The sequence below is a fragment of the Scyliorhinus torazame genome, chromosome 19 (assembly GCF_047496885.1).
Source record: "Scyliorhinus torazame isolate Kashiwa2021f chromosome 19, sScyTor2.1, whole genome shotgun sequence".
In the NCBI taxonomy this organism is placed as follows: domain Eukaryota; kingdom Metazoa; phylum Chordata; class Chondrichthyes; order Carcharhiniformes; family Scyliorhinidae; genus Scyliorhinus; species Scyliorhinus torazame.
In genome coordinates, this window is record NC_092725.1 from 62,869,767 (window position 1) to 62,892,650 (window position 22,884).

At 44.4% G+C, this 22,884-nt stretch overlaps 1 protein-coding gene across 1 annotated transcript in view; it reads right to left on the minus strand.

The window, feature by feature from the left end:
* The window catches only part of LOC140396165 (sortilin-like), a 175,135-nt gene extending 159,656 nt beyond the window's left edge, over positions 1-15,479 (minus strand). The window contains exon 1 of the mRNA XM_072484416.1: positions 15,089-15,479. Within this exon, the coding sequence (XP_072340517.1) occupies positions 15,089-15,340 (252 nt within the window). The 5' untranslated portion in view covers positions 15,341-15,479. The remainder of the gene's footprint in view (positions 1-15,088) is intronic.
* Between the last annotated feature and the right edge of the window lie 7,405 nt (positions 15,480-22,884).

Consider the following 22,884-nt stretch of genomic DNA (forward strand, 5'->3'; position numbering starts at 1 on the left):
GTGTGCTTTTGAGTTTCTTGTCATTTTGTTTTCACCTAAAAAAAAAAATTATCACCAAAAAAAAAAAAAAATTTTCTCCAAGGGGAGACTGTTAAGAGACATTGCAATTAGTTGTCTCATTTATGTTAAGTATCCATTAATTGACACTGATATGTAAAGGGGCTTCAGGTGGCCTCTGTCAGGTGATGTGTAGTTAGAGTTTTGTGCAAAGTCTGTTGGAATGAAATAAATGTGTGTTGGCTAACAACCCCCTCAATGGCTTCGCATTTTCCTAACATCATTGGGGTGAGGACAAGGAGGAGAGACTCAAAGGATACATCAGAGGGTATTTTAGCTATGCGCCACAAAGCAACCTACATTTCCATTTCTGAGATTTAGTGACACTAAAAAGCTAAAAGTATCAAAAATGAGCGAGACAGAAGAGGGAGCAAGTATCTTTGAAATCATGACCGGTAACAAATACATGTCTTCATGGAAAGAAGAGGAGAGACACATCAAATTGCCCAAGAAAGCAGATGAGACACATCAAATTGCCCAAGAAAGCAGATGAGACACATCAAATTGCCCAAGAAAGCAGATGATCAATGTTAAGTATAGATAGGCAGAGGAATGTCTATTTACAAAAGATGTCATACAGGTAACATGTAAGACCATGAAATATTTTGAGAAATTTGAGCTAGTTTCATGAAAAGTTGTAATTAAGTTATTTCTGATTCTGGTCCTTGCTAATTAAATTTCCAAGATGGAATAAAATATAACGGAGAGTAGCAGAGCCGTTTTGAAGAAAGGCATGGAGATATAACTCATGTTTATGCAACATGTGGTAGTGGTCTGAAATAAAAACACAAAATGCTGGATACACTCTGCAAATCTGAGAGAGAAACAGAGTTAATGTTTTGAGCCCGTATGACTCTTCTTCAGAGCTGAAGAGGGGTAGGAATATGACAGATTATATGGTTGGAGAGGAGTGTAGAGGACGTGGGCAGAATAGAAGCTCAGGGATAGGTTGTAGGTAAGGAGAGATAGTGACCCAGAACTGTCTGCAAGCGGAAAAGATCAAATGATTTCAAAAGGATATCGGACACTCGAAGGAAATAAACCTGCGGGTTTATGGGGATTGAGTAGGGGAGTGGGAGTGAATGGATTGCGCCACGGGGAGCTAGCATGGACTTGATGGGCCGAAAGGCCTCCCACTTTGCCATAAACAACTGTGACTCCAACAAAAATGGGTTTAATTGGTTCTTCACAGTTTAAACAAAATTCTAATCACAAAAATTCAAATTTTCTTTCAATCATCGTAATGCTTTGGCTGCTGCTTCGTGACAAGCGATGACCGAATGTTTTGTATGGAATATGTTACATTCATAAGCAAATCATTTTCTGCCCTTTCACTGTGATGCCTTGCACTGGTTGGATGAAACCCTGCACTCTGTGGCTTTTCCCATTTGTTTGCAAACAAAGCTTCAATCCCACTGTCAGTGTTGGTCCAAAATATAAGCTCGAAATGCATTTTCAGAAACTTGCTGCGATGCCCAACCCACACTGCAGCAGAGTAGGTGTAGAGCTTGGATTACATCACAGCATGGAGGGTGGGGGATTTCCAGTGATTCTGAACACATGAATGGGTACTTCTCCTTAATCTGTGGTGGCCACTTTCTCCACGAGGAAATGGAATGAAAGGCAGCCTACAGGCAGTACATGAATAAGGAGGCCTGCATTGACAGACTGGCATTCTGTGCAAAAACCCAATGAGGAGCAAATCTTGCACAAATAATTAATACAATGACTAGCAAGAAATGATGACATCAGCTTACTGTAGTGCATCAGATTTTTTTTTTGTGTGCTAATTCAGCTCTGCCATTTGTCACGGACAAGTTCGGTCTGTGTTAGCAAAGGAATGACCTGCATAATGTTTGTCCACTGATCTGGCCAACAATCATTTGTAGCAACCAGGAAACCCTGCACAAAAGGAGGATTTATGTTAATTTTGAAGGAGTACAATGCAGAGCAGGACTGAAATGGGCTATTGGGGCTGGGCTGAACTTAAGCAGCTGGCAGGCCAGGCCTGCACTTAATAGAATTGCATGCTCATTTGTTTTTTTATAAAGACACCCTAAAATTTACAATTCTCTATTTTCTTTGTTTTGAACAATAATGAAGTTTGTTTTTTTCCCCCTCGGATTTTGCCTTCGTCTCTTGGAGACACTGACAGTAATTAGGCTACAGGCTACACACAAGCTCCATAACCTTCCCATGAAGCTTTTTTCGTCAATTTTATTACGCCATCTTCTGAAGGCACTGACCTCATACTTAAAAAAAAAAAAATTTTTGAGTACCCAATTATATTTTTTTCCAATTAAGGGGCAATTTAACGTGGCCTATCTACCTATCCTGCACATCTTTGGGTTGTGGGGGTGAGATATACGCAGACATGGGGAGAATGTGCAAACCACACGCAGCCAGTGACTCGGGGCCAGGATCGAACCCGGGTCCTCAGTGCCGTAGGCAGCAGTGCTAACCACTGTGCTGCCATGCACCCTATGGAGTTACAGTTCTACAGTTCCCGAACACCCTCTAGATGCTTAACCAGATGGCCATTTTGACGTACAAACCTTGACCGTGAACGCTGGCAGGTTCTTCAATGCATCAAAGCCCAGGCAGGAGTGAGTTTCATCTCATATCTGCAATTATTTATTTTTAACATTTATCATTCAGACATGTTCAGGAGTGTAAACCTTGCATGATTTTTCTGTGCACTTTTATTTAAAGTGTGTCAAGGACAACTTTGATAATCCACCTAATATCTGAACTGAGATCAATAAATTAACAGGGACTGGGGATGGAACCAGGAAACATTCTGTGAGGCTCAGCAACTTACTGGAGACACTGCTGAACCATCGGAAGAACGGTCATTCTTCATGCATTACAATGAGTGATACCAGGCTATTGCACCATGGAGTGCAGTAAATGCCAAGCATTTATTTATCCAATTTCCACACATGACACTCCAAATAGGAGAACGAGGCACGAATTTGAGCTTCTCTTTTCTTAGCCATTTCTTAGCCATGGGCCATAAGAGGCCGACTTGAAGAACTCCCAACTGCTGCTACTGAAACGCTCACCATGCATTTTTTACCTCCAGACGTGATTATTCCACCAGTCTCCTGCCTGGCCTCCCATTTTTAACCCTCCATGAACCTCTCTAACCTCCTCCAGCCCTAAAATCATCCGAGATCTCTGTGGTCTTCTAATTCTGGCCCTTATGCATTGACCAATAATTCCAGCATTGGCAAATGCGCCTTCAGTTGTCTCTGCCCCAAGCTCTGGAATCTCCTTGCTAAACCTCTCCACTTTTCAACCTCTCTTTCTTTCCTTCAAACATATGCCTTTGGTCATCTGCCCAAATACCTTATGGCTTGATGCTAAACTTTGGTTTGAGCCAACTTGGGGATCATTTTATTCCTGGTTTGTTAGAAGTGCTATATAAGTACAAGTCTTTGTTATTGTTGCAGCTGGATCAGATAAGTCAGCATAGACAGGAGAAATCACTGCTGCGACTTTCAGATCCATTGGACTTAGTACCACACCGAATGCTCCCTTACCAGCTGGGCCATTAAGAGAGCTACCTGCACTAGAATTGACTCCATTCTTAAATTTAAGGAATTTTGAAGTAAGTGGCACCAGGTATTATAATGAGTGAGCAACATAAGAGCACTCAGGCTATTGTTACCTTTCGGTGGAAGTTTGAGTACATTTCCATAATCATCTAAAGATGGATTACACTCTAATTAAAATAGTTAATCCATTATCTGAGCATTTATTTCATGCTGAAAGAACTGCATGTTACTAAGAGCTTTACCATACTTTGGACAAAAAAAATAACCTGCTAACCATGCATAATGGAGACGTCAAAGAATGTCATTGGTGTCCATAAACAAATATGGAGGAAATTGTTTGACATTATACACATACACAAAGGCTAATCTAAATCCTTTCAAAGCACTGCATATTATTTTTCAGTAAAACCATCTACTGTTTATGGCATTGCTGTAAGAGATGTGGTATTGAAATAATAGTGTGAAACGTCTTTCCATACCACTCTCTGCTCGGTTAATTTCTCCTATGAGTAGCTGAGCCAAAGCAAGAAGATTTCAAATTTGTACAATGATGAATTTTGGCAGGAGAGAAAAGCAATATAAACTTAATGGCACAGTTTTACATAGTGTGCAGTGACATTAGGGGGCATGTTAGATCTTTGAAGTGGGCAGGACATACTGAGAGACTGGTAAGTAAAGTATTTGGGATCTTGGATTTCATAGATAGATGCATCGAGTACAAAAGCGGGTACATTATGCTGAATCTCTGCTCAGCCCAGATTTAGAATATTACATCCAACTCTGGTTACCCCACTTTCGGAAGAATGCCAGGGGAGACGTACCAGAATGGTCCTGGAGTTGGGGAATTTTAGCTACAAGGTCAGGACGGAGAAGCCAGCGTTGTTCTCTCCTGGGAGCAAAGGAGATTGAGGGGAGATTGTATAGAGGTGTACAAGATTATGACAGGTTTGGGGCAGCATAGTGGCGCAGTGGTTAGCATTGCTGCCTCACAGCGCCGAGGTCCCAGATTCGATCCCAGCTCTGGGTCACTGTCCGTGTGGACTTTTCACATTCTCCCCGTGTTTGCGTGGGTTTCGCCCCCACAACCCAAAGATGTGCAGGCTAGGTGGATTGATTATGCTAAATTGCCCCTTAATTGGAAAAAATGAATTGGGTACTCCAAATTTATTAAAAAAAGATTACGACAGGTTTGAATATGGTAGACAAGGAAGAACCGTTTCCATTAGCAAAGGTGCAAGTACTGGGGGATACAGCTCTCGAGCAAGGATTTGCAGGGGAAAATGTTTCAAAAACAGCAGGCTGTAATAACTTGCAACTTGCTACACACAATGGTAGTGGAAGCAGGGATGATGAATCATTTCAAGAAAATTGGATGGGGATTTGAAACAAAGTCACTGGCACTGCCAAGAATTGTGTAACAATATTAAATAAATTACTAATATTCTAATCAGGAATTCAGAAGAAATGCCTTTACCCAAAGAGTGGTTTGAGTGCAAAATTCATGTTTACTGCCAAGAATTATGCAACAATGTTAATTAAATTACTAATATTCCAATCAGGAATTCAGAAGAAACTCATTTGCCCAATGACTGTTTTTTTTAAATAAATGAAAAGTACCCAATTCTTTTTTTTCCCCCAATTAAGGGGGAATTTAGCATGGCCAATCCACCTACCCTGCACATCTGTTTGGGTTGTGGGAGTGAGACCCATGCAGACATGGAGAGAATGTGAAAACTCCACATGGACAGTGACCCAGGGCCGGGATTGAACCCGGATCCTCGGTGCTGTGAGGCATCAGTGCCAACCACTGCACTACCATGCTGCCCGAGCTCAAAGTTTGTTTTCACCTTTATGGCCAAGAATTACATAACAATATTAAATACATTACTGATATTCCAATCAGGAGTTCAGAAGAATCTTCTTTACCCAAAGAGTAGTTTGTGTGCAGAATTCATGTTTACAAGAATACCATAAATGCCTTGAAAACATAAATACATGAAAAAATCAAGCAACGGGTATACTGAGATGAAAAGGGGCGAGAGGAGACTGCTGTGGAGCATCGGCATCAGCATAGAACAATGGGCCAAATGCCTTGTTTGTGTGCTATATGTTCAGTACTTTATGTAATAGTTGCACTTTACCAAGGCATGAGAAGGCAACTGACATTGCAGGCAGGGTTTTCATGCCCGTCCCACTGGTGAGATCTTCTGGTCCTGTCAACCTCGCTGGCTGGTTGAACAATCCATGCAAAATGCCATCGCGTTCGGCAGGACCGGAAGATCCTGCCGGTGGCCCTGGTGTGCTGTCTCTGTTGTGGGAAATAACACCAACCATGAGGGAGGTCTGGAAAATTACGACCTATAAAGCTGTAACCCAGCAGAATGATTGCTTCAGGAAAGGGGAAAAATTGAGCTAAAAATTGGCAAGCAAGTTAACAACTCCTTTCTTTCCAACTGTTTGAATGTTCACATCAGAAGAACCATCCTGCAATCATTCAAAATGTGCAGTGCTACCAAAACATATAAGGGGCATAAAACAAATATTTGAAAATGTTAATTGAAAGGTGTGCATGTTTGAAACATCAGCTGGCTTGAACACGTTTGTATTAAAAAGCTGTATCATAATCCTGGGTTTCAGATGGCTTTAAAAACTGGACTGAGCTTTGTTTTCTAAGTCATCACAGCGTCCAAAACCCCTGAATTCTGGAGGAATGCTTTTAAATGGTTAAATGTATGTTCAGGGCTCATACATACTGAAAGAATTGTGATCTTTGCTCTGGCTGACTTATCTCACACGTGCCCTACAAACATGCTGTAGCCATGTAAAAGTTATGATTCACCATAATATGTAGTGTATTTGAATTGTCACGACACCCTGGGTTAGTGCGCAGTCAATTCCAGCTCCACTTGACCTAGAGTTGCAACACAGGTGAAATTAGATTTATTTAAAATACCTGACCGAGGTCCTTGGTTGAGCCCAATAAACTACAGTCACCAGGTTTGTAACCAAAATACAAGAAACCTTTTTATTATGTACAGTGTTATAATTAACCGTCGGAAAATGTAACTGACCATCTACTACCCTTTTCCCCACAATCTCCCCCTTCCTAACTCACCCCACTCTCTACATACACGCACACACAGACAAACAACACAAAGGGGAAAGGGTGGATGAAAGAGAAAGAAAATATCCATAAAAATTAAAGGAGAGAGATGACTTCTAGTCAATGTCTTTCTGAAGTTCAGGCTTCCATTTGGTACTTCTTCTTTCTAGGTTTGAGATGGCTTTCTCTGGAAAGGTTGTCTACTTTCTCTGCAAACTCAGCATCATTTCAGGTGTAGAGAGAGATAGTTCTTTTCACTTCCAAGGTCTTAACATTTCTGTCCAGTTCTTTCAGAAAGCATCACACAGGAACCAATCGTTGACCATTGTCAGACAGAACACTGTCCCTGGCCAACCCACCGGTTTCCAGTTAACCAATTGATCCAACGCCCTCCAAACCTGGTTCCTACGATCCACTCGGTGCCATGGCGTCTGCTGTCTCCTTTCCAAAACAAAACCTGGGAACAGTGTCCTGGCAAGCAGGCTGTTTCAACTTGGAGTCTTTTGCTTCAAGGCACATCCCGATTATGAGTCCACGGGACAAAATAATAAAATAAAAGAAATGGGAGGCAAGGAAATAAACAGGAAGGACTCTTAAATAATCCAATACCAATGCAGTTCAAAATACATGCTACAGTGGAATTTTAGTTTAAAAAAACAATCCGTCAAGTGCAGCATCTGCCATCCATTTTTTAAGGTCATTAAAACCAGAATAAAATGGTACCATGAGTCATCTATATCAGATTGTTGTTAATTACACAGACCGGCATTTCATTGAAATATCTGATGCCTCAATAGGCTTGGATTACATTGAAAAATTCAATTCAATCCTGTTCAGATTCACTTATATTTGGCTATTCAGCATGCAGTGGGATCTGGGGGTCGTCGTTCATGAGTCACAGAAAACTAGCATGCAGATACACAAAGTGAATAGAATGGTGGCATTTATCGCTAAGTATATAGAATATAAAGTTAAGAAATGTTGCAACTAGGCATTGATGAGCCCACACCTGGAGTATTGTGCACAGTTTTGGTCCCCTTATTTGAGTAAAGGTGTGGCATTGGAGGCAGTTCAGAGGAGGTTCACTAGGTTGATTCCAGAGATGAGGGCTTTGCCATATTAAGAGAGATTTAACAGTTTAGGCCTATACTCCCTAGAGTTTAGAAGAATGAGGGGAGATCTAATTGTGGTATAGAAGATGATAAAAGGAATGGATAACATAGACGTGGAGTAGATGCTTCCTCTTGTGGGCATTCTAAAATGAGAGGTCATAGACTTAGGATAAGAGGTAGCATATTTGAAACCGGGTTGAGGAGAAACCACTTCTCCCAAAGAGTTGTGAATCTGTGTAATTCGCTACCCCAGAGTGCGGTGGATGCTGGGACAATGAGTAAATTTAAGGAGAGTTAAACAGATTTTTAGTTGGTAATGCGTTGAATGGTTATGGGGAATGGACAGGATGGTAGACTTAAGGTCAGGATGAGATCAGACGTGATCAGCCAGACTTAATGACCCAAATGGCCTAACTCTGCTCCTAGATCTTATGAACCACATGTGCATGAACTCCCCATGTTTACAATACTAAAATTGACTCTCTGTCTTGGTCAGGACAACATGGGCTATGACTCTATCAGAAGAGAGCTGCTTTTAGCAATGTAAACTCACAGGGTGACTCAAACTACAGAAGGAGCATGCGGAAAAGCACCTTCACTCATGGTTTACAGTGCAAGTTTCTTGACTGCCTTGTAACGAGAAGGCGCCTATGTGTGACACGCTATACAACCATGACCTAAACACTATGATGGTGCACGGCTGATTATACTGACTTTTTCTATTTAAATCAGTGAAGGCAGTAATATCATAACATATTCGGAGACGTTTCATATTTAATCCAACATTCATAGAACATAGAACAATACAGCGCAGTACAGGCCCTTCGGCCCACGATGTTGCACCGAAACAAAAGCCATCTAACCTACACTATACCATTATCATCCATATGACAAGTAGACTTAAGACTTCATTGACAAGACAGCAGTACATACACCAAACAATCTTATAGTGCCTTGGCCCAGTGTTCACACTCTTGCCACTATCCGCAGATCGTTGGTTCAGGTCCCACTCCATAAACATGAGCACATAATCTAAACTGGCAATTCAGTGCAGTGGAAGGGAGTACTGCTATGACATCTTTGCAGGATAGAAACACTAATATGCACACATGAAGTGTAAGTAACAACTGAAACTGGTTTATTCTGATTTACTTATATACATGCATACACCAATGGCCACAAGAGGGTGCTATTTTGTTCCTCTCTCCTTAATGAAAATGTTACACAAAGTTAAAATTTCATACAGCTTTTATAAATTGTTTTTTCATTTATTTATAAAGCCACCTTTCCCAAGATGGACACTTTCAGAACTTGAGAAAGGACCTTGACATATCGGAGCCTGATTTTGACCCTGGACTTCTATTTAATTTCTACTTCATAAAACATGTCTGTTTGTCTCTGACTCGGATCTGAATTGGTGTCAGGCACAGCTTGCGTTGGAGTGATTATTGGTACTCTACTCAGATCACAACTATCCAATGCATCAGACTCATTTGATTTGTTCCAACTTCCTTTCTCTTAGTGATCCTCTAAAAGTAAACATGAACTAGATGTACAAACCTAATCTTTCCACTACCAAACATCTTGGACTACATATTTTCACTACTCTTCCTGATAGCCGTATGATGATTCTCTTTCATATTGACCTTCTGGTTCAACTTCAGACTTCTTTCTCTCACTCTGCTCCCATCATAACACTCTTTCTACTCACATTTTTGTTCTATTCCTGGCTGTGCTAAATATAGCTTCAGTAATGCAATAAACCAAAATTCAGCTGGTGTCCTGCTGGTAGTATTGTGGGGTGTGTGTCAATGAATAAGCAAAAATATTGCCAGTTTGCGACTCAATGACAACTGACATTTCTTCCAATTTGTATCGAGCATTCTCTTTGTAAGAGCACATTTAGCAATTTGCTCTGAAGCTCCATTTGAAGCAAGATGATATGGTAAGACTTGTGTGTTTTACCCTGTTCATTCTCATAAATTTTAAAAATTTGTGAGGCCGTAATCAGACAGTTTTCTTCGGGAAGACATAGAACATATACTGCAGAAGGAGGCCATTCGGCCCATCGAATCTGCACCGATCCACTTAAGCCCTCACTTCCATCCCCATAACCCAATAACCCCTCCTAACCGTTTTGGACACTAAGGGCAATTTAGCGTGGCCAATCCACCTAACCTGCACGTCTTTGGACTGTAGGAGGAAACCGGAGTACCTGGAGGAAACCCACCCAGACACAGGGAGAACATGCAGACTCTGCACAGACAGTGACACAGCGGGGAATAGAGCCTGGGACCCTGGCGCTGTGAAGCCACTTGTGCTGCCGTGGGAACTCAAACAGCAAAAAAACTATGCAAAATATCTAGAATCTTGAATGTTCTTGTTCGATTCATTGGAAATCCCTCAACCCATTTTGAAGGCTTTCGCAATAAATAGTTGATTTTTCAGAATATGAAGGGCAACGTGTAGTCTCTGCCATACTTTAGCTGGCCATTTGCATGGTGGCTTATTATCTATTGTTTGACAAACTCCGCACTATTTCACTGTGTCTTCTATGTCCTTTTCAAACCCTGGCCACCAAAGGTGGCTTCTCGCCAGACTCTGTCAAACTCAGCCCCAACATTGATCATGAAGATTACATCACAACCGTGAAGAATTACAACCCTGGCTGGCCACATAACCAATTAAAAATTCATTCTAACACACAAAAAAGGCCGAATTCTAAATTGAATATTTTTCTAAGTTAGGTCCAACAGATGCCTAATGAGTCAAAGTCATATTTGACTCCTAATAAGCACATGGGTTTATTTTAGTTTCATCGGCTTCCATTTAGTATTTCTTCAACTGCCAGAATTGTCCAAAGCCTGATGAACCGAATTTTGCATGGACTTTAGAGATTGGTGTGATATTATGATAACATACTTATTTGCGTTCCAGTTAGACCAATGCTGACAGGCTGAAAAAGGTACTTTTACCTTTTGGAAAGCATGGATTTGGGCAAAGGAATAAATGTGAAATGCTTCAATATGTGGCATTTTTGGGTCACAGGGTAGACAAAGATGGGTTTACCCTACCAAGGGTTGAGATTCAGGCATTAAGAAATGCAGCACACCCTCAGAGTATCTCTGGGCTCCGATATTGAAAAAAATCTGGTCTCCTGTCAATATCGTGAATAGATGCTCCACATTTGGAAAAGTGCATTACATTCCAGCATCTGATTTAATGGGGTCTTATAATCGTCACATATTCTGACACGATCATGTAACTTTGGTCCTACCAGTATGCCTTTGCAGTTGCTGTTTTAAGAGCATAGGGCACTGGATAAGGCCTGCAGCAAACTTGTCTTTGCTTTCTTCTGAAATCGTATGTTGGCCTTATATCCGTGAACTGCTTTGCCGGTTTCGCTATACCTGAGGGTACTTGGCGATCATGTCGTCTTTCATTGTGAATTTTGCTTCTATGCGAAAAAGCTCATTCTAATGTAAATGCTGCTAACCAGTTTCTTCCTTACAGGCTGATTTTTCACCCTTCTCCACAATGATGAGACAGTTTCACAAATTGCTCCTTGCAGGTGACTGAAACGGGCACACTTCCTCCAACGGAAATTTACTCTCCTCCATAACTTTGTAATTCTATGCGTGATTTGTCCAGTTGACGTTGACTGATGGTACAGTGATACAGGAACCACACTAACTGACATACCTGTGTCGATCCCCATGTTTATCAGAGCTCCATCCAATGCTGATTGGACAACGATGCCCTGTAAATTTCAACTGGTCATGTGTGTGTCAACCGACCCCCCCATTAACCTTCTGCTGTTCAACCAAATGACGTGATAGTTGTTTCCTACAGCCAATGTTTTCTCCATTTATATTCTCTTCACATGCCTTGGCAAGATGACCCTTCTTGAAGCTGTCGCACCCTGCCTTCAGCAATGGATAATAGTGTCCAATGTTGGCCAGAGCACCAGAAACAGGACTTGGCTATATATCTAATATTAATTGCCATTGTAGGGGCTTCCTAAATACTTAGCCACAGCTCACTTCAGCAGATCACTGGCGATGGTTAAATCCTAACTTTCCTCATGCTGTGCCAAGGTCAATTCTGTTTGACAAGCTATGCCGAAAGGTACCTTTGCCATTTCAGCAACTTACTGCAAATGCACCAACTTTCTAAACAGCACCCCAAACCAGTCCTGCAATGCTCGCTCTTTAAATTTTCCAAAATGACAATGCTTTTTCAAAGCCATGATAAAGTCTCCAATGTCCTCATTGAGTAACTGATTCCTTATTCCAAACTGATTGCTTTCTGCAATCTCCAATGGCTTGGCTCAAATTGACCGAGCAGTGGTGTGTCTTTTAGCTTAGCAGGGGCGAGCAAATTCTTGACCTGGGCAGGCGTCTGTCAAAAATATCACCCTTTTCCCTAATTAACTGCTAGATGATCATGATCATCCAGGATAGTTAGCAGTGAAAAACATCTCCATTCACTCCACATACGCAACAAAACAGGAAAAGACTGTCGGTCATGGCTATACTTTTCCAGTCAAGGAATAATATCAGTTTATTTCAGCCATTTTTGAAGGCCAGACCACCTATGCATTCGAACAACATTTCAAGGTCATAATTTTAAGCCTATTCCTCAGCAAAGAAACTCTCAGTTCTTCTGCTGGAAGTTTCTCCAACCTAAAATTTGTTTGGCTAGGGAATCCCACCTTGTTGCCAGGCATTGGTATCTTTGCAGGACAAAGTGTTGGATAGGTGAACATGGAGTTCATGTACCCAACTGAACTTGGTTTATTCTGGTTTGTTTATATACATACATACACAAATGGCCACAAGAGGGTGTTATTACCTGTTGCACTGACCGATGTGCCATCTACCAGATGCAATCATATATGAGACTATTTTCTCTCTTAGGTGATTGCAAAAGATTCCATGACACTATTTGAAGTAGAGCAGGGAGTTTCCTGGTATCCAGGCTAATGGGTGAATGCAAAAGATCCCATGACCCATATGAAATACACCATGGAGTTTCCTGGTATCCGGGCCAAATTTATCAGTCAACATCTTAAACAGATTATCTGACTTTGTATGTAAATGTGGCTTTTGGGATCTTGCTGTTTTCAATTTGGCTGCTGAATTTCCTACACTTCAAAAGTGACAGCACTTCAAAAGTACTTAATTGGCTATAAAGCACATGTTCCGAGATCATGAAAACAATTATATAATTTCAAGCCCTTTTCTTTCATGACATTGGTTCAAAAAAAGACCAACATCCTTTCGGCCATTCACCACCCAAACGCCCGTTGTTAATCCCTAGAACACCAGTGTCTGTTCTATCGTGATAATCAGTAGAATTATCCTGTTTGTCAATGGCAATCACTCTTACCCACTCCTGACAGCCCATCAGAATTAATTACTTAAACTGCTTACTTCCACAATGCAGATGGAGGAACTCAAAGTTACTCAGCTGACCATTTTATCATGCAAAGCTAACACCTGCAATGAAAATCACTTTTAAACTGTTTCCTGCAATGCACCATAACACACTTAATAAAGTGAACCTTTTTTTAAAAGTTGTGTGCAAAACAACTGAGGTAACACTACCAACCACGCCACATAATTCAATATTCACAGTACAAGTGGAGTATCGTTCATCCGCAAATCTGAAAACTGAACATATTCAAAAGCCATGCCCAATTTGAATCTCATCAACTTTTAGCACAGGGAGTTTAGTTGTTTGTCTGTGATGGGTGGCACGATGGCACAGTGGTTAGCACTACTGCCTCACAGCGCCAGGGACTCGGGTTCAATTCCAGCCTTGGGTCTATGTGGAGTTTGCATGTTCTCCCCGTGTCTGCGTGGGTTTTCTCTGGGTGCTCCGGTTTCCTCCCACCATCCAAAGATGTGCAGGTCAGGTGAATTGGCCATGCTAAAATTGCCCCTAAGCATCCAAACGTCAGGTGGGGTTACGAGGATAGGGTGGGGAAGTGAGCCTAGGTGGGTGAGTCGGTGCAGACTCAGTGGGCTGAATGATCTCCTTCAATACTGGAAGGATTCTATGGATTGGGATTTTCGTGGTGAACATGTCAAAATTAAACTTTTTCAGATACCCTGTATTCATTAATCAGTGATAATCTTACTTTTCCAGACATTGTATTTACTTTAGACTATAGTTAGCCTAAACGTAGGTTATTGTAAGATTATATGAGTTACCCGAAAACCAAAACGATCTGAATACCAAAATGCAACATGCCTTGAGGGTTTCGAGAAAGGATACTCGATCTGTCCTCTTGGCCTACATCTCACATCCAAAACAAAAACTCAAGCAAACTGAGTACAGAGACAGAGAAAAAAATCCTAGATTTTATGCATTACTGAGGGCAAAATGTCCCTCAAAAACATTTAAAATACTCATCCAGAGAGACAGGACCGAAGTAGGCTTTCCAGTTCAAGTTGGTTTTGCAATTCAATTACATTCTCGATCACAACTTTGCATTTGCCTTGACTCCCATGTCCCTCAATATCCAATCCTTAGACTATCTAATCATTTCTATTTCATTTTATTTATTTTCCTATTTCATCATTTACTTTGCTATGTCTATCTAATCATTTCAAATGCAACCGTTTGCCTGTAAGATTTAAGTTTGCCAACCATGGAATTTCACCTGATGGGCACCTCTGTTCATAAATAATAAGTATTTTTAATTCTCAGAGCTCTTCCACTTCTGACTGCACAGTATTCACAGGGGTGTACATGGGCTGGAAGTGCTGGACATGTGTGTGTGTGTGGTGAGGATATACCGCTTGGCACTGAGCAAGCAAGTCCAGTCCCTTTGAACTGGGATGAGCTTTGACTGAGTGCTCGGCAGCTGAGACGGTTGGAGCAGGGCAAGGGTGAGATTCATGAGCAAGGCTGAGGGTAAACCAAAGGAGAGCCGTTTCGGGCAACAGCTGTTCGGAATATCGCCCCGAAGCGTCCAAATAGGCAGTGCGTGCAAGTCAAAATTGGGCGAGAGTCATTCCGAAGCGACTGTGATTTGAAATCTGAGAGTTCCAACTTGAATAATGACGGCACTTTCTGGTTATAAACTCCCAAGTGGCCACACTTTATATTTATTTTATTAAAAAAATTACGGGATGGGGAATTAAAACCAGAAAGGTGTTAAAAGTGAAACGTTTTCCCTGGGGGGAAACTAACTCCTCCAAGTGTCTGTCGATTGCTTTTGAACGGTTAATAAACAACAGGCTCACCTTGTGGGTATTTTTGTTCAGTTTGGCCCGGTCGGAGGCGGCGCCGCCACAGGAGGACGGCAAGTCCCCCTGGCGGGCACTGCGACTGTGGGGGGCATCTCGCTTGTACCTGGAGGCGCCGCTGAAGGTTGCCAGCTGCTGGAAGAACTCGAGTCGGTGGGCCGGCAGCTCGGGGAATTCCCTCTTGTGGTCGCAGGACACCGGGCAGCCAAAGAGCGCGATGAGGAGCAAACCGGTGAGCCTGGCAGCCATTCCCCCCTCCTCCTCTTCTTTATCACCGAGAGAAAGGGAAGAAGGGGGCGAGAGAGAGAGAGATACTCGACAACTTTAAAAACACACACACAAGAAAGTGAGGGAGAGGGGGCGGGCTGGTTGCGTTGGGTGATGCTGTGAAGTTGGATGGTCGCCAGCACCGTGTGTCCCGGTTGCTAAGCTGGTTTGTGGGGTGTTGCTATGAGATGATGTGATAAAGGCTTCCTGGTGTGCACCTGTCACCCGTGCCACAGCCAGCCAAGTGACAGGCAAAACAAATATTAAACTTTCGGCGCTCCTTCTCCAGAAATTCTACCTGGATTTTGGGCTTGACTTTGCTGCCCACCCTCAAGCCCCGCCACCCCCCCCCTGACCATTTGACACCCTGAGGGGGGGGGGGGGCTGTCGCAAACCTCCGCTGTCTGTCGTGTTAGGTACACTGGTCTAACACTGGCTGCAGCTGGATGCAGCTTAGATCAGAAAGATACTCCAGACCTTGACGTTAGTTCAATCAGGTTTATCGAACTAATAGCACAGTTAGCACAGTTCTCTGTGAGTTTGACTCTCTGCTAACTTAGGCGTGGTTACTCTGACTGAACCAGACTAGCTCTTAGCCACGTCCTGGAGGTGTGAGATTGTAACAACACCCTTGATTGACTCTCTAGATGTTCATCAGTGGAAAGAGGCGGAGTGTGAGTGCCTCGTGTCTTTTATAGTCAGATCCCACCCCTGAGTGTCCTGCCTGCTTATTGGTCATGTCCTGTTCTCTGTGTCCATTAGCTGCTTGTCTGTATATCATTATGTGTGTGTCTGCATATCATGACATCTCCCCTTTTTTTGTGTTTGGATTACATGTGTGAACAGGCCAATATTAACATATATACATGGAGTGGATGTGAACATATGTACATGTGAAAACCGCTGTCTAATGCGAGAACATAGCAAACAGAACAAATGTTCATAAGTTCAGTCTCTGTGGCTTGCGTCTGATCCTGGTCGACCGCCAGAGAGGTGGTGGTGGGGACGACAGCACCTTGATGGGCGGGATTGAAGCCTGACTGGTGGCCTCATGAGTCGAGGTATCAGGAGGTGGCAAAACAACAGAAGGAAACGGAGAAGAATGTGGTTGCGGGCAGGCAACCTTGCGCAGTGCCCGTCTGTTTCGTCGCACAACAGAACCATCAGCCAGACGCACAACATACGAACGGGGAGCAGCCTGTCGAACAACGACAGCTGGAGCTGACCAGCCTCCATCAGGGACCTTGACCTGAACAGTGTCTGATGGGGCAAATCGGTGGCATGAGCATCATAGCCCTGTTTTTGCCGCTCTCGGAGTTGCTGAACCTCTGCAGCACCGGGAGGCGATCCAGGTTGGGCACCTGTATGGCTGGAAGTGTCGTTCGCAGGTCCCTGTTCATCAGGAATTGAGCCGGTGACATGCCAGTGGACAGTGAGGTACGCAAGCAGTGCAAGGTGAATGTCAGACGCAGAATCCGCTGCCTTGCAGATGAGCTGATTCACGATGTACACCCCTTTCTCAACTTTCCCGTTTGACTGCGGATAGTGTGGGCTCGAAGTGATGTGTTTGAACTGATACGACTGGGCAAAAGGAGACCATTCATGGCTGCTGAAGCACGGGCCATTGTCACTCATGACAGTGAGTGGGATGCCATGCCTGGAGAACGTCTCCTTACAGGCCTTGATGAAGGTCCGAGATGTGAGGTCTGAGAGCTTCACGACTTCAGCGTAATTGGAAAAGTAATCAATGATTAACACGTAACCATGACCATTTGCATGAAAGAGGTCGATGCCGACCTTGGACCATGGAGAGGTTTCGATTTCATGCTGCTGAAGTGTCTCCTTACTCTGCGCTGGCTGGAAGCGTTGACAGGTTGCACAGTTAAGGACCATGTTCGGGATGTCCTGGCTGATCCCGGACCAGTAGACAGCCTGCCTGGCTCTGCGTCTGCACTTTTCCACACCCAGGTGGCCCTCATGGATTTGACGGAGCACCAAGCTCTGGAGACTGTGTGGAATTACAATCCGGTCCAGTTTGAGGAGGATACCATCAACCATCGTCAGCTTGTCCTTTACATTAAAAAATTCAGGGCACTGCCCTTTTTGCCAGCCATTGGCTGGGTGTTGCATAACACGCTGCAAGAGGGGGTCTTTGGCTGTCTCCTCAGGGATACGAATCACCTTCTCATCAGATGCCGGGAGGGTGCTAGCACACAGCTGCACCTGTGACTCAACCTGTGACTCAATTTGCCGGATGACGTTCAGTGGTTCACTTGGCACGGTGATGGAGTGTATTGGCAATGATGAGCTCCTTGGCAGGTCTGTAGACCAGGTCAAAGTCGTACCTTCTGAGTTTGAGGAGGATGCGCTGCAGCCGAGGCGTCATGTCATTAAGGTCCTTATGGATAATGTGGACCAGGGGCCATCTCGACGATGAATGTCGGCAGGCTGTAGACATAGTCGTGAAACTTGAGAATGCCAGTGAGAAGGCCCAGGCATTCCTTCTCGATTTGTACATACCTTTGTTCGGTGGGCGTCATTGCCCTTGATGCGTAGGCAACCGGTGCCCAGGATGAAGTGTCATCGCGTTGCAGCAGGACTGCCCCAATGCCATCCTGGCTCGCATCTGTCCAGATTTTCGTTTCCCTGTCTGGGTCGAAAAATGCCAATACGGGTGCAGTGGTGAGCTTGGCTTTCAGCTCCAACCACTCTGCCTGATGGGCTGCCTTCCACTCAAAGACTAGGTTTCGTAGGGCCGTGGTGTGTGAGGCCATGTTTGGGATGAACTTGCCTAGAAAATTGACCCCACCCAGGAAGCGCAATACCGCCTTCTTGTCTTCCGGGACCTTCATGGCTACGATGGCCTTGACCTTGTCTGTGTTGGGGCACACGCCCTGCTGAGAGATCTGGTCTCCTAGGAACTTGAGTGTCGTCAAGCCAAAGCAACATTGTGGCCCTGTTCAGCTTCAGGCCATTGGCGTGGACACGGCGGAATACCTGCTGGAGACGGGAAACATGCTCCTTCGGGGTTGTGGACCATATGATGAGTTCATCCACGTACATATGAACCCCTTCGATGCCCTCCATCATCTGCTCCATGATGCGATGAAATATCTCCGATGCCGAGACTATGCCGAACGGCATACGGTTATAGCAGTACCTGCCAAACGGTGTGTTGAAGGTGCAGAGCCTTCTGCTGGACTCATCCAGCTGGATTTGCCAGAATCCATGTGACGCATCTAACTTCGTGAAAAACCGTGCATGTGCCATCTCACTGGTGAGTTCCTCCCTCTTCTGGATGAGGTAGTGTTCACGCATTATATTCTGGTTGAGATCCTTGGGATCAGTGCAGATGCGCAGGTCTCCAGAGGGTTTTTTAACCACCACCGTCGAGCTGACACAGTCAGTCGGTTCGGTTACCCTGGAAATGATCCCCTGCTGCTGCAGCTCCTTGAGCTGTTCCTTCAGGCGCTCCTTCAGCGGAGCTGGGACCCGGCGTGGTGCATGGACCACTGGCTTGGAATCAGGTCACAGTAGGATCTTGTACCGATATGGCAAAGTGCCCATCCCGTCAAACATCTGGATACTGAACGAGGATGTTGTCAATGCCAGCTTGAAGCTCCACGTTGGAGGATGTCATTGAATAAACCCGCTGCACCAGGTTTAGCTTTTTGCAGACATGCGCGCCCAGTAGGGATGCCCTGTCCGGCTTGACAATTTCAAACCTTAGCCGTGCATGGGTACTCCGGTTGGAGACGAGTAGATGGCAGGACCCCAGTGCCGTGATGGCATTACCGTTATAGTCCCGGAGCAGGCAGGCTGCTGGAAGGACCTTGGGGGGGTTTCTTGATGTGTTTGAAGTCTGCCTGTGAGAGGAGGTTGGCAGAAGTACCTGTGTCCAGCTTGAACTGGATGGAGCAGCGGTTGACCTGCATCACCGCATGCCATTCATCCTCTGAATCCACAGCGAGGATGGACTGAATGCGAGATGAGTTAGGTGTGGCATGTTCACATGTGGTAATGATGCCCACTCAGTAGGCAGACTCCAGGCACTCGTCCTCTGGATCTGATTACAGGATCAGAATCCTGTAATCGTCATTGCACATTCTGGGTGCGCCAGCGTCGTAAATTGGAAGCACTGACCTGCACAAGGCTTCCCGCAGTTTAAACATCGCCTGCCTCTTGCAGGGCAGTCTCCCTTTAAGTGGGCCTTGCCACAGTTCGGGCACGTCATGACGCGGCATCGTGATGCGGTGTACGTCGTCGCACATGTGCAGTGCGGTCGGCAGACATCTGCACCTGCGCAGTGTGGATGTCGGCCACTTTGTTATCCCATTCGCATCGCGCATGCGTGGGACTTCGGGAAAAGCGCACGAAATGGCCGCTGTCTTCAATGCTGAGGTGCTGCATCTGGGAGATGGCCTCGTGGGAGGCAAGTTTCTCATTTTCAGCCGATTTGTATTGGGAATACCGATTTTTTTTTTGCGTGCTCATACACTGTACATGTTTCAATCGTGACTGGCAGAGTCATATGCTTGATCTTCAGCAGCTGCTCTCTCAGAGGATCAGAGTGAACTCCAAACACGATTTGGTCTCTGATCATGAAGTCAGCAATATCACCAAAGTTGCAGGACAGCGCTAGCGGGTGGAGGCTAGTTAAGAAGGCATTGAAAGATTCATCTGTACCTTGAAGACGTTGTTTGAATATGTAGCGCTCGAAGATGTCATTGGTATCCACTTCACAGTGACTATCGAACTTGTCCAGGATGGTCTGAAACTCTGTCTTGTCCTCACCTTCAGTGAAGTTAAACGAGTTGAAGAGTTTTATGGCTTGATCACCCGCTGTTGAGAGGAGAAGCGCGATCTTTCCTGCATCAGATGCACCCTCGAGGTCTGAGGCTTCGATGTACAGCAGAAACTTTGCTTGAATATCTGCCAGTTGGCACTGAGATTGCCCGAGGTCCTGAGCTGGTGAGGAGCCTGAATCTTCTCCATGGTGCTGGGATACATTTGCTGGTCGTCACGGAATGGACTGAGGTAAGCCACCTTAAATTAGTAGTCTCCTGGTATCATGTGTTAGGTACACTGGTCTAACACAGGCTGCAACTGGATGCAGCTTAGATCAGAAAGATACTCCAGACCTTGAAGTTAGTTCAAACAAGTTTATTGAACTAATAGCACAGTTAGCACAGTTCTCTGTGAGTTCGACTCTCTTCTAACTTAAGTGTGGTTACTCTGTCTGACTGAACCAGACTAGCTCTTAGCCACGTGGTGGAGGTGTGAGATTGTAACAACACCCTTGACTGACTCTCTAGATGTTCATCAGTGGAAAGAGGCGGAGTGTGAGTGCCTTGTGTCTTTTATAGTCAGATTCCACCCCCGAGTGTCCTGCCTGCGTATTGGTCATGTCCTGTTCTCTGTGTCCATTAGCTGCTTGTCTGTATATCATTATGTGTGTGTCTGCATATCATTACACTGTCCTGAGCAATGCATCATTATACCCTGGTCCCCGCCTCCCTCCACCACCACCACCAACAATCCCCAATCATCCCCCAACCTAAAACCAAAAAGGTGCACCCTCACAGATGTGCACCCACTGATGTTCATAGGCATGCTTCCATATTGGGTGCCTTTCCAGCGATGTTTGGGGGAGGGTGCGGTGGGTGAGAGTGTGCTGACTCGGGTACTGGTGGCTTTGCTGCTTTATTGATTGCTTATTGGTTGTTTTGTCTTTGGTGTGCAGTTGATACCTTTTTTGCATGGTGTCTACGCTGTCTTTTTTGTGTTTAACCTGTATTTTGCCTTTGTCTCTTGAGTATTGGAACTGCATTTTTGGGTTGAACTGTGCCCCCTCTTGGAAGGGGAGGGGTGTTTTCTCTCTCTCTCTCTCTCCTGCCGTGTCCCGTGTCAGTGCTCCCTTTTCTGGTGGTCTGTGCTGTTCATTCTCGTACACGCACATTCTTACAGGCATGCATTCGCTCATATACTCCTTCACACATGCCCGCTCTCACTGACATGCATGCAATGCTTTTCGCATGCATGCTTTCCCATACACACATTGGCCGCCTTTCCACCAATGTGGGGCCACTGCTGGGCCCCTGTTGCTGTGAGGCAGCAGTGGTAACCACTATGCCACTATACCACCCTCCCCCGATACCTCCTGACCGACTAAGTATTCCTGGCAGTTTGCGTATTCCAATACAAATTCCGTCATCCGCCGCAGTATCTTTCTTTATCCCTGTCACAATCTTCAGGCGTCTCGAGGTTCCCACTTGCAAAACAGACTCAGGCACAAGCAGGATAGTTAGACTAATAAATAATATTTTTTTAAAACAAAAAAAGGGCAACTTAGAAATTCAGTTCAGAAAAATGTCATATTTGGCGTTATCTTTCACTTCCACAAGCAATTTGGCCATATTATATCGTGGGAGTTGACACAATCTGATCAATGATTACTTGGCCATAAGTATAATCTGAGGGGGGAGCAAGGAGTGGAGAGGGGGGAGCAAGGAGAGGGGGGGAGGGAGGAATTGGAGACACTGTTATGATACCTTCCTGTGACCCAAATCCGTTACTCATTATTTGTGCAATGTCACTAGCCGAGTAATTCAGATGCCCAGTTTAATGCTCTGGGAACACAGGTTCAAATCCTGCCTCAGCAGCTGTTGGAATTTAATTCAATTAATAAAATTTGGACTACAAGCTTAGTTTCCATGATGGTAACCATGAAGATATCATCGAAAAACCCACCTGGTTCAATGCTGCCCTTTGGGAACAAAATCTACCGTCCTTACCTGGTGGCCTACATGCAACTCCAGATCCATCCATCTGTCTGAAATGGTTTAACACGCCGTTCAGTTCAAGGGAAATTAGGGATGGACAACAAATGCTGGCCTTGCCAGCGATGCTCACACCCCATGAAAGAATTTAAAAAATTTAGGATATGGACAGCAGAGTTGGATAAGTTCAACTTTATGGAAAGCGACCAGGAGAGCATAGGAACAATCAAGTCTATCAGTAACAAAGGCATGGATCACTGTTTCTGTGGCAGACAAACTGAAGTGGAAACAATATCACAGAGGTGAAAATAGGGGGCGGGATTCTCCGCCGAAAGTGTTGCTAACTTTCCGTTGGTTCAATTAATCTGTTTTATTACCTTTGCTCTCGAGTCGCCAGGTATCTTTATGATACCGCCACGAGGTTCAAGTCCGAATAATGATCAATGACCCAATACACCTATTAGTAAGATTCAAATCAAAGCACATTTATTATACACAGTAATCGCTACTCATGCACAAATTCTACATCTCAGCTACTTCTATAACTAACAGGCCTATACTTAACTTCGGACTGGCCCACCAGGTCAGGGGAACAAATGACCTTTCGTTCAGGTTATTGAGTCTGCGGGATTCGAAGTTGGTACGGATTGGTAGCTAGGAGCGCCTATCTCGTAGCGAGCGTTGAATTAAGACTTACTTCTGTCGGGGGTCACTGCACCGGTCACGGTCAATGTTGGTTCGTGTTGC